General features: G+C 37.5%; 1 protein-coding gene across 1 annotated transcript in view; it reads left to right on the forward strand.

Moving 5' to 3' along the window:
• Positions 1-9,499: 9,499 nt before the first annotated feature.
• ROBO2 (roundabout, axon guidance receptor, homolog 2 (Drosophila)) overlaps positions 9,500-12,444 on the forward strand; it is a gene marked incomplete at its 5' end in the record, with an annotated part of 121,093 nt that continues 118,148 nt past the window's right edge. The window contains one exon of the mRNA XM_010194776.1: positions 9,500-9,627. Coding sequence (XP_010193078.1) covers positions 9,500-9,627 — 128 coding nt within the window. The remainder of the gene's footprint in view (positions 9,628-12,444) is intronic.

Raw genomic sequence — 12,444 nt, forward strand, 5'->3', positions numbered from 1 at the left:
TCCAACTCCTAAGATTCTGTGATTCTGTGCTTTCCTCCATGGGTTCTTGTGAGCTCAAAAGTAAGGGTAAATGATGAAATTTTAAAAATACCTTCCTGTCTTCCAGTTGCAAATATTTGAAATGAACTTAAATGCAGTGACAGCAAACTTTTTCTCAGTAAACTCAGAAAAGTTAGGTTTTTTAAAAAGAAGATACAGAAAGGGCTTGATAGCTTTTTTTTTCCTCTCTATGATCACATGATAAGGCTCTGTAAGCCAGAGAAACAGTAATTTTTAAGAATCAACATAGTGCTATGTAATTCTGTTTATATTCAGTGGATTGGGTAGTGAGATATTTAACTACAGCCCCCTCTAGATACAACAAGGGGAGAATGACCTTTCAATGAAATATGAGTTAATAACACTACAGTGCTGTGTGCTTTGGTCGAGTTAATCTCTCTGCAGATTGTAACAAAATGCAGTCTAATGTGTATTGAAAATTAATTAGAGTAAAGAGTGTGTTTTAGTACTGTAATGGATATAATCTTTGGTTACATCAGCAAATTCTGTTGCAATTAATAACAATTAATGGTTTTAAATAAAGGGTCAGGGAAAAAGGATGTTTTTTCATATTAGCTATATCACATGTACTGTTAATCACCTCTGGTTAGATTCAGTGAGATTTGCATGGCCATCTTTTGTTTCCTAAGCTAAAGCATCAAGGATAAAGTCCATTTATGGGGAGCATGGGGGAGAAGATTGGATGTTCTTAATAGCTTGTCAAAAGGAGACAGCGAAAGAAAGAGGTTTAATATACTATTTGTATTCTTATGTACATTTGGCAGGAGCAGAGGTGGTTTGCAGAGAGTGTTGTTATCTTGGGTTTAATGCCGCATATGACTGGCACAGGACAAGCTGCAGTCCAACGTGCAGAGTCCATGTAGCCTAACTGAACACAGGCAGATTTCAGCAGAGTGCAGTGTAAGCATCTCTTCAGCTGTTATGTTGAATCATTTGAGGAAACTTCTCCTGCAAAGCCAGAGATATCATTTAGAGAGAGAGAGGTGATGAGGGGTAAAGGGGAAGCAGAGATTGGTTCATTTTTTTGTATATAGTGTCAAGATTAAGTACTCCAATGCTGGTTAGGTACTCCCTCCTGGTGTCCTTTTGGTTGACTATCCCTCTTCTCTGATTGATATTTTGTCAGTAATCTCTTCCTGTTCTGTGAGCAGAAAAACAATCCTTACAGTTTTCTGAGGAATACATGGCTGAGTTAAAGTGTAAATTGGATTATTTTTTGACATTTCAAATTCCTCAAGGCATGGCATTGAATAAAGTCCTGTAAATGCATTGTTCCACAGTTAGAGGTGTATAGTCTAACTAGAGGTCTATAGTCTAACTCAGTAGTTATCTGCCATGCAATTTGTATGAAATATTAAATGCTATGAACAAAAGCACTACATGTATGTCTCTGCCAGACTGATTAGCAAAGAAACAGTTAAACAGTTAATAACATTGACATTTAAATTGGCTTCATGTTAAGTGTCAGTTCTCACCGCAGAGCTCAAGAAGAGCTATTGTTTCAGACAGTCTGTTTGCAGATGCATGAAAACAGTCTCCAGTTGCTTACATAAGGGTCAAGGTTGGGAAAATATCTTTACAACTCCATGGATAGCAAACATAAAGGAGTTGTGTCAAGTAGCAGTCCTGCCTACATGTTTTCTCTTTATGCTGTGTGAACCATTGGGGAACTATGAAGTGATCATTGGCACTTATGCAAGTGCACTTATGAAATAAGATCATCACAAGAGAATGGTTTATTTTGTATTCTGTCTTGTTTAAGATCCTAAAAACTGTAAATTTCCAAGAATTAATGAAGTAATTAGCAGAGTTCAGGAACAAAACTTAATACAAGTAGTAGTAGTCTCAAATGTGGAGTTGTCTGAATTTTCCACTCACAGAAGACTGCAGTAAATAAACGGTCTTGAAGGAACAAGACCCAAGAAAACTTGGGAATTTCACTTAAATTACACATTCTAGTGCCTGAATCTTTCTTAACTATCAGAAAAGCAGAGAATGCCAAGTGAAAGTTTAGTAATCGCATAGTATATACATTGTATTCATAAGGTTCATTATTTAGGTAGCCTGTTTTTATTAAAAGTATAAGGATATCAAACAATTTAGGCTCACTGGTACCAGTTTATTGACTATTAGAGTTATAGAATGAAAAAGTAAAGACAGTTAACTGTGCAGGAGAGCAGAGAGAAGGAAGCTGATAGTTATGTTTCAGTGGGAGTCGGGAGCTCTGACCATAGCATCACTGATGCTATTGGAATGGCTGGCCAGAAGAGGTTTCTTCTGTTTGAAGTACATTCCATCCTTGTATGGAGTACACAAGTGATCCTCTCTGCTAAAAACAAACAAACAAACAAACAAAGAAAAATGTCAGTGAAAACACTGCAAGGTTAAAGTTTTAAGACTAAGAACTACTTCCCAGTTCCTATTGGTAAGTCCTATATTGAGAATTACTTGACATTAGCAAAATGTATTTTTTAATAACAGGACTTCTGGCTCAACTGTAACGTTAAAGGTATTTTCATTGAAACATTGACATGACTTCATCTTTAATTACCACTCCAAGGTTGCTTACTGATTCGAAATACAGATTAGAAAATCTTTCAGTTAGTATTAGTAGTTTATTGTAAACATTCATCACTGAGGCCAACACAAATTCTGTTTCAAACTACTCATAATCTATGTGCTCATCTTAAAAAAAATGCATCGGGCCATACTTAGTGAGTCCAAGATGCCAGTCAGGGCTTACATCTTCTGACTGTGTTCCAGTCCTTGCAGTATAATTTCAATTTGTTTTAAAAACAGAAATGGACAAAAACAGTATTTGGCTTTTCCTTAAAATTAATTTCAGTTGCATGTGCTGAGCAGAAAACCTGAAGAATCAAGAGTACTTTTCTGACATAGACATTAGTAATACAGATCTCCCCAAGTGCCTGACAAATGTGTCTCATCTGTGAGGGAACGGACTACTTCTGGTGACAGGAGGATAGGTCTCCATGCCAAGTCATTGCATGGTCTCTTAGCTCATGCTTCCACCAGTGTTCCAGTTTTTGAAAAGTGTAGCTCTGTCTGAAACTAAAATCAAATCAGAAGCCCATTTTGGGTAATTATCACGTGGTAATTCCCTGTCAGTACTCCTCTGTGCAAACAGAGCCTGCATTAGTTTCGGCAGTTTATTGAGTCACTGATTCCCAAACATAAGTTTTGTTTTTAACTTCTGTATGTTTCCAAATTATTTCAAGGGGAATAAAAGAAGCCAGTCTCTTTTTCCTTTCTTGGTTCTCTCCTGAGCACATGGCTACTGCTTTTGTGAGACACTAGTTATGTGCATTCATATATGTATGTTTGTACATAAGAGTAGTACTACACAGTGTAACACTTCCAGAGAAGTTGGAAAACATGTTTTCCTTGAACATAGGTATGGTTTCACAATGTTGACCCAATGACTGTAACTGAGAGACACATATTTTTCGAGATTTAGCCCATTTTATCGAATGCCTTGGTTTAGGGCACAGTGCAATGTGGGTTTGTGTTTTGAATTATTGCAATTGAGAGTGTCCGCTATAAGAAACTGCAAATAATCTGCTAATAACAACCCATGGAAGAATTTGTACTACAGCAGAACCTCCTATCAGTGTATTTTAAGAAAATCAAAATAGGGAATAGTAACCCATATTACTTAGCTCTTTTTCTGGTTTGTTGGAATAATGCCAGTGAAGCATTTTATATGACTGCTTGCATATATATGCCTTGCGCAACGAAATTCAAGGTAATGTCACATTGCCTTAGACCTTTCTCTGGCATGAGTGACGTAGCCAAAGAGTAAATGGGAATTTGGACATGTAGATGTGAGTGGCAGCTGTCCTGTCAGCACCTTGGGGATAGATCCCTGATAGCTCAATTTATCATCGCTGTAAGCAGTGTCTTAGAGGCACCCAGCAACAAGCAGCCTTGATTTCAAGTGTGCAACAGAGTAATTTGAGACCAGTACACACAAATATACACATTTGTACTCTCTTTACCGCTGATTCAGGCTTTTCTAGGGAAAAAAAATCAGAGACTCATCTTTCCCTCAGAAAGCTGTCACTCACGTAGGTTTGTGCTTCCTTCTTCTTCCACTTTTCAATGCATGGGATGGAATTGAAAAAAAATGACATTTCTTGTAAGGTGGCTGGCAGTAGGAGTGGATGCATCACTGATGGGAATGGAGGCTCTCTGTTCTGCTTCTGGATCTTGCAAGGCTGAAGCAGGTAATGAGTTCACACTTCCTATGTCCCTGCAGCTTCTCTCTGACTCCCTCCATCTGGCACAGAGAGTCTCGGAGCCAGTGAAAAGCTGTGGCACTGTGCTGGGAGCTGAAGTGCCAGCACCACAGAAGAGAAGTGGAGACAGAAGCTTAAGCCTCCTTAACTGCCTCCTGTTTACTCTGGTTTTGGCCAGTAGCATGTCTCTATTTGGGCTCCCTAATCATTGATGTTGTGAGTAATCTTGAAGCTTTGTGCATGTTTTGCAAAATAGCCTGGCAAACAGGCTAAAAAAATAGAGCAAAGTCATTTCTGTGCCATCTTTAAAAAAAAAAAAAAAGGAAAGCCTATATACAAAGATTCTATTATTTTACTTTTTAAATTTATTTACAGTAGCATTCTAGAAGAAAAGAGGTGCTTGGTATAAATTGATGTAAATTTTTTGAGACCAGTGCCATCAGTTCAAAACAGTTAAGGTGTGACTTTTTTCTCTTGCAAAACTCCCTTTTGCAAGAAATATGTCTTTTTGAGTTGGATGTGTTGAATTCAGTAACACATTCTCACAACTTTAAAATACATAGCTGAAGCAAGTGCATCCTTTTATTACCAGTTAGACCCACTTGGATCTCTAGAAATGTAATGACTCCAGCTGCAAACACAGTTTTGCTACCTGCGCATGCAAAAGAGAGAGATCCATACATTTTTATACATAGCTACATGCACTTTTTTTAAAATCTGGATAACTAGGGGCTCTGTGAACCACTCGGTAAAATGTATGTCAAATGGAAAAAAGCATATTGCTAAATCCCAGTAAACTCTCTCTTTTTTTTTTTATTTGATAGCCATGAAAGATTGGTGGCTGAGTATGGACAGATACACAATTGAATGTGGGGAAAAAATGATAACTGTGACAAAAACAGTTTAATTCAAGATTATTCTCAGATGCTTAAGCCAATGCATGAATCCAACCTCAGTACATTAATTTGTGATACTTAAAAACAGTTAATGTGTTTTGTTTTATTTGTTATTTGGTTGAACAGATGGTAATGGTTTTGACACAATTCAGTTTTTTATTTTTCTTCTTTTCTTTTCTTGAAAAATACAAGGCTCTTTTTCCCACTTTGTCACAGCTGGTTACCAATCAATCTCAATTCACGGTACAGTGATGATAGCACATGTTGTTCAGGGGCCAAATCTGATTGGGTTGCATTTTCAGCAGTGTTTCATATTAAAAAAAAAAGTGTCTGTATGGCAGTGACTGTCAGCACACTATTGTACAACTGTCATTAATCAAAACTAGCAACAATGAATGCATTCATATGTGCCAGAGACTGCCAGATTTCACTCAAAATCACCCAATTTCTATTAGAATTTCCTCACCAGCAGCGTTTTCTCATCTGCTTGTTGTTTCTCTGTTTCTTTCTTCCTTTCCAGTCCCCTGCCCCCCCTTCCTTTTCGGTTAATTAAAGGCAGACCTGCTCTAACTATTACTTGTACAACAGAAATTATGTAACATGCTGCCCAAAACTGGCTGGTTTCCCTCTAGGCACAGGCTGACTAGCTGTCTTTTAAAAAAGTCTTTAAAAGACCTCTCCCAGCTCAGTCTGGTGGGTCAAGCCTGAGCTGAACTGAAAGGTTAAGCACCTCCAAATGTTTAACATAGAGAAGTACTTAAAATCAATTAGATCACCATAAACATGTGAAAGTGATGTCTGACACCCTACGTTTTTAGCTGAATGTTGGCATTAATTGGCTAGGAGTCAGCAATATTTCGGCAATATGTCAGAAGGTGTTTCTTGACACTGCACATATTTTGAAGGGATTGCCTTCTTAGTGCACTGGTGATGTTAAAGACCAATTTAACCAGTACAGTCTGATTTTATACCCTTCCATCATCAATCCATGAGTCTGGTAACCTGTCTCTGTGATTGGTATTAGCAGTCAGAGAGACCCTGATCCTGATTCCCAAGTGTTCAGTAGCGCTAATCCAGAGGAGAGTGAACTTCTCCAGAACCTCAGGTGGAAACATCTTGCTGTGGCAAAATGAGGCTCTGGAATGGAGACAAGACACTGTTCAACAATGCACAGGTGGATGCTTAAGAAACAGAAAAGATATTCAGGCTTCACTCCTTGTTACTTCACAGTCCCTTTCTCACACAAGCTCATTGTGCTGCTGTGGGTCAGGCTAAAAGGCAGTTTTCTTCCTTTCTCCTTCCTGCCTGCTTCATCTGTCTCTTCACTGAACCATAGTGACTTCTGGGGACAATGTCGGTAGAACAGATGACTGGGGGGCAGCGTATCAATACTCCAGGACAGCAGATGGTTATAATGTCCCATGGGTCCATCTATGTATGAATCTAATTGCTAGATGGCACGTTCTGTCAGGGTGGTCCAAAAATCCAGTATGGCCTTGTTGAGAAGCAGCCTGGGAGAGCTGGAACTCTCCTTGAAGTAATTGATAAGTGGGCCATGACAGTGACATGTTTACACCACCCTCCGTTTCATGACCCAAGTGGGAGATGATGGCTGTACCCTCGCTCTACGTCCTGGCATGCCATGCAGCTGGCTCGTTCCCCCAGCAGTCTTTGCACAATTTGCATGATTGGCAGGTGCAAGCATAAAGGCTGCCGAAGCCTCCAAGGCAGCTGGCTGGCATGCTGACACCAGCACATCAGAAAGATGAAGAGGAGCGAGTCAGCTGCAGGGCACCGCAGACTGAAGGGCCCTGTCCCAGGCTGCCTGCATCCCAGTTCAAGCAGCCACTCAGTCAGATGCAGTCCTGCTGCCTGTCTGGTTTTATCTCAGCAGCGGTACGTGAACCACAAGGATGTTGTTTGTCCTTAAAAAAAAAAAGAGGGGCAATTAATTAAATGGCTAATTGTTGCCCAGCTTTATAACTGTGACGCCTGTATCCTACTCATATTTATATTACAACTGACCTCAGTTTTCTCATCTTACAAGAGCAGAATACAACTTTATATTTTTAGTCCTCTAGAGCTGACCTCATGTCAAGAAAATAAGCATTTTCTCTTTTCTGCAACTGTGTGGTCACCAAAGACAAATAACTGCTCCATCATTGTACTGTTGTCATATTCTTGAGATTTTTAAGTGAGAAAATTTGGCTTTCCTCTCTTATGAAAACAGGGGTTTCTATTTGCCGTTGACTAGTGCAACACAGCATGCAAAATGACATAATCTGTGAGCAGTCAAGAAGAAATGTGCCTTAACTGCATGTGGATGTTGAATGTCGTTGCAATAGAACTGTACTGCTCCAGAAACTGCTTATTAAGTTCTCTAGTGTGATGACTTTTCTTCCATTCCTCAGTGGTACTACGCTAGCAAAAAAATTGTCCTTAAAAGTTTCTGAACTTTGCTATGGCATCTATTTATTCTTCCCCTTGGCATATCTCTTATTTCTTAGTTAATCCTGGTGTACTGCATATACATATAATTAAGTGTAACCCCTAACAAAAGGGATGTTATGTGTGTTTATGTTTATCTCTCACAGAATGGTTAACCTCAATTTGGTCTTTTTAATTTATTTTTTGCTAATGAATAGAATGAACTTACTGAATATAGAGTGAAGCTGCATTGTAATGTGGTGACAGTGAAAAGAAGTCTTTACTTCTCTTTATTCTTGCAGTTGCTAGTAATGCTCTAATTGATGTTGTGAGCCTTAATTAGACATAACAGAACTTTCAATGTTTCAACATATAAGATTGAGTCAAGAAGCTTTAAAGTCTATTAGCACAGAGTGCTCTCCCTACAAATCTATACTAAAGGATCACATTGCTATACTAGCAATGTATATTACGTACATTATATTATAATGTATTACATACATTATATACATTGCTAGTATAGCAATGTGTATTATGAACACAGAAAATAATGTTTCAGATTCCTAAAGCATTTTAAAATACTCATAGAACTCACAACATTCCTGTAGTTAATTACATCGCATTCTTACTCATCAAAACATTTAAGCGTGCTCTTCCATATGATTTCAACATGTTTGCTGAGCAAGGCTTCAAGGTCTTTATTGTAGAGCAAAGAGAAGGTAAATTAGTTCTTATGAAGTTATGCCATGAATAAGAAAGTGAGAAAGACTACTGATGTCTCCTTAAGTCTTGATCTTTCTTTAGTTTCATATTCCTATTTCACTACCTGATACATGAGAATCTGAAGCTAACTCTCGATTCAAGGTGACTTAAAGTATCATGGGCTTATTATGTCTAGAAGAAATGTTGAAAATAATTTTATGGGAGAGCATTTCAAGAGTGAAACATCCATGCTGAAAACCACGGTTTTCCTGGTTTGGGAGCTAAAGAAATTTCATACAAGATAAAGTCTCCCATTGACTTTAATGAGCCTTGGATCAGAGCATAAAATAGTTTGTTAAGCATTACTTCTGCAGGATGATAACAATTTAACTGAAAATATTTTTCTAGGTGTAAGAAAATGAATGTTCACTGCATGCTGAAGTACTTTATATTATTTCAAGTTTTATACATCCTCATAGTTTTAGAATTATTACAACAGTAGAAACAAAGAAACAGACAAAGCATAATTGAATTGTTTCCAATTTCTTTTAAGAAAAAGAAAATGTTACTGTCCACCCTTAATGAATCATTTTGTAGTGTTCCTGTGAAATTGATAAATCTCCTTTAATGTGCCTCTTCAATAAATGTCACCTTCCAGAGCTTAAATATATTTTTTATTGTTTGTAATCATGTAGTGTCAGATCCTACCAACATGCTCACAGTTTCCCTAAGGGATTGCTGCTGTAGAGGAAAAATTGTATATATAGGGAAATTTCCAAATCAGCAAAAAGGCAAAATGTGTAATTCACACAGTTAAAGGCATGATAAACCTGGGCTGTCATGTATTGATAACTGATGTCTGATAGCTTAATTTTATCTTATTGCTCTAGATCAAGGACAAAGTGAATGATATTAATAATAAAGCCCTAATACTGAGTGAACATAGCAATACTAATTTTATGTAAAGTTTCTAACTAATGCAGAGTGCAATAAAAATGTCATGAAGATTAATGCTTGGTGGAATTATCTAATGCTAGATAATAATTTGTCTTCTAAAGTTGGCTCCAAAATAGACTCACACTGACATATTCCAGGTGAAAGTTTTAATTCATTTCAGTTGTCTACAGGAATAGTTTTCATTCTTTTTCTGTAACACAGGTATGACATCAAAGATGACTACACTTTGCGCATTAAGAAGGCCATGAGCACAGATGAAGGAACCTACACATGCATTGCGGAGAATCGAGTTGGAAAAGTGGAAGCCTCTGCTACCCTCACTGTACGAGGTGAGTGTTCCCATGGAGGAAGGGCCCGTGTCCTATACAGATAAATTGCTTTCTGACAAAATGGGCCACATCTTTACCTGGCATTGTTTGGGTTTCACATACCCTTTGCAATTGCAGGTGTTCCACTGATTTACAGCAGAGGTGAAATCCAGTCCTGTTGATATCTCAGGCAAAATTTTAATTTATTTCAATAGCATAGGATCTCCCTGTGGTTAAAGAGCTGTTCGAGTGTGTTTTCATTGAAGAACAGATACATATATATACATAAACAAACAGTACATAGCCATGGACATAGACTTTAATATGTGAGCCATCAGTTTGCGCTGTTATTCACATTTCTTTCTCTAAGAAGTAAAAAAAGTATAAGTAACTGTGTTTATTAATGCCTGACATAATGCAGATAGTATTATTATGTGGTTAGCTCTGCCATAATTAAATTCTCTGCTGTTACTCTTTATCTGAAAGATAAACCCTAGCCAAAGGAAAAAGAAAATCTTAATTAAATATAGTAAGTATTACAAGGTAAAGGCTAACATATTCTCTCCTAAAATATTCTTGGTCTCTAGTATCCACTCAGTGTTTACATGCTGCTGTTAGATGTGGTAAGGTGGTTTTGAAACCAGTAGAAAAATGAGTTACCAAAATGTCTTTTGTGACAGCAGATATAGATATACTAAAGATTATGGGGAGAGAAAAAGTTTGTAGGCTCATATTTCCATATGAGTAAATAGAATATAATAGTTATTACTTCATTCCAAAAGATAAGCAGCAATTTGGCACAATGGATATCATGCAGACACTATTTCACAGTTTAGTGGTGCATGCCGACGGTTTTCAGTAGAGCTGTGAAAGGTTAATAAAAACATTTTTAGCTTTATCTGTTCTCCTCTTTTCATACACATTAAATCAAATGTTCAAAGTCTCAATGGATTGCTTTATTAGAACTGGGGTCAACTGACCCAAGAGGCCAGCTTCCATTTCCATCCATTTAATGCATGGACACAGTTCAGTTTAATTTGCTGAATTCAAAGGGAAAAAAAGCACCGAGTGGCTTTGTAGCAGGGGGGAGATGTTAGTATATAACAAAGAAAAGGGAGTATTGTGATAATCCATCTGCTAAAGTATTACCTCAACGTTCGCTTTAGACAATAAGTGATAATGCAGCTCTTCCCCTTTTAAGCTGAAGAAATAGGTTTACCTGCTATGTGCTTGTATAAGAGATTGTTCTTCCATTTTGTAACGTGAGAAAAATAGTCACTACAGGGAACTTCGAGAAATACTCTCACTCTGTTCCTTTGTCACAGGCAGAATCGTGCTATCCCATAAATCTGGCAACTAATTCGATTTCCTTTAAACACTCCTAGAACTGTGTCCACTGTATACATTACTGGAGCAAGATTTTCAGATTTGCTGCCCAGAATTGTGATATAAACAATAGCTAGAACTAAGCAAAAAAAATCCTTTGAAATCACTGAAGCTTGAACCTGATGAAATTAAGGTGAAAAAAACCCGAGGATATATATAATTTAATAGATTTTCCTACAGTAAAAGCAAGTTTTCATTATCTTGGTTATTTTCCCCCCTGAGTTTGTCATTTACAGTCAAATACATAGTGCTTATCCAACACAAAGGAAGACATGATGTTATAAGCATATTAAATGTTCAGGATATGACATAAAATAAGAAAAACCAAGAAATTCAATGGAGAAGGCTATTACTCTGAATTTTCTGAAAACAGAGGGCTGGGCAAACTCCCATTGACTTTAAAGGGATCACAAACAACGGTCTTTTTAATTAAAGGAAGCCTTAATTCTGAATGCTTAAACTTTTGCCAGTTTTGTCTGAAACTGCTTTTACCATAACCACTTGTCATGCAGAGGAGATAAACCACATAGCATTTCAAAATTTACTTTGAAAGTGCCTTGGTCCTTGCAGGTGTCACATAGTTACAGCTGCAAACCTGGCAACAACAGCATAATCCTTAGCTTCCTCATTCATGACTCCATCTTCATAGAGCAGGAGATATGGATGTAGTCAGGGAGTTTGCGTTACAGTGTCACAGTCAACAACAGAATTTGAATTCTGGGGCTCAGCCATTGTGCCCTCTCTTGGAAAGATGTGTATCAGTCTTATTCCTCATCTCTCTGTAGAAGAAGGAATATGGCCACAATACTAGAAGCCAGAAAGACTTCAAACAGATGATGGGTGAGAAAAGGCAGGAGGCTTGAAATAGTTAAATGAAATGGGTCTGCCAAAGTAAGGATTAAACCATAAAAAGGTTGAGGACTAAGAAGATACATGCATGCTGTGTTACCTCTGAATCTGTATATCTTACATTTGACCCTGACCTGCACATAAGCATACAGAGGTGTTTAACTTCTTAAAAAGAAAAAAAAAAGAAAAAAAAAAAGATTATGCTGTTGTTCAGAAATGTGTAACTACTGCTACTGTTAAAATAAGGGAAGTTTCATCTACACAGATGCAACCTGGAGTCAATTTTATGTCCAACTTTTCAGCTCTTCTGAAAGGAGATGTCTATATTTTATTAACAGGGACTGACAGCCCTGTTCCCCAGCACAAGTATAATGAAGGGCTGTTGCTATAATCAAGAAATCACTTGTTGCAGCAGCAGCTTTCAATCTTGATATCAACCTGAAACAGTATTAACCTGTCGATCATTTAGCAGTAATTTTTTTTAGGAAGTAGAAGTTATCTAAACAGTAATTTGGGAGGTTCTGGGTTGAAATCCCTGCAGCCATTCCAGCCTGTTTGTTATATTTTCATCAGCACTGTCAGTGAGGAAAAAGCAATGTGCTA

This window comes from Mesitornis unicolor, unplaced genomic scaffold (genome assembly GCF_000695765.1).
Source record: "Mesitornis unicolor isolate BGI_N332 unplaced genomic scaffold, ASM69576v1 scaffold13351, whole genome shotgun sequence".
Taxonomy (NCBI): domain Eukaryota; kingdom Metazoa; phylum Chordata; class Aves; order Mesitornithiformes; family Mesitornithidae; genus Mesitornis; species Mesitornis unicolor.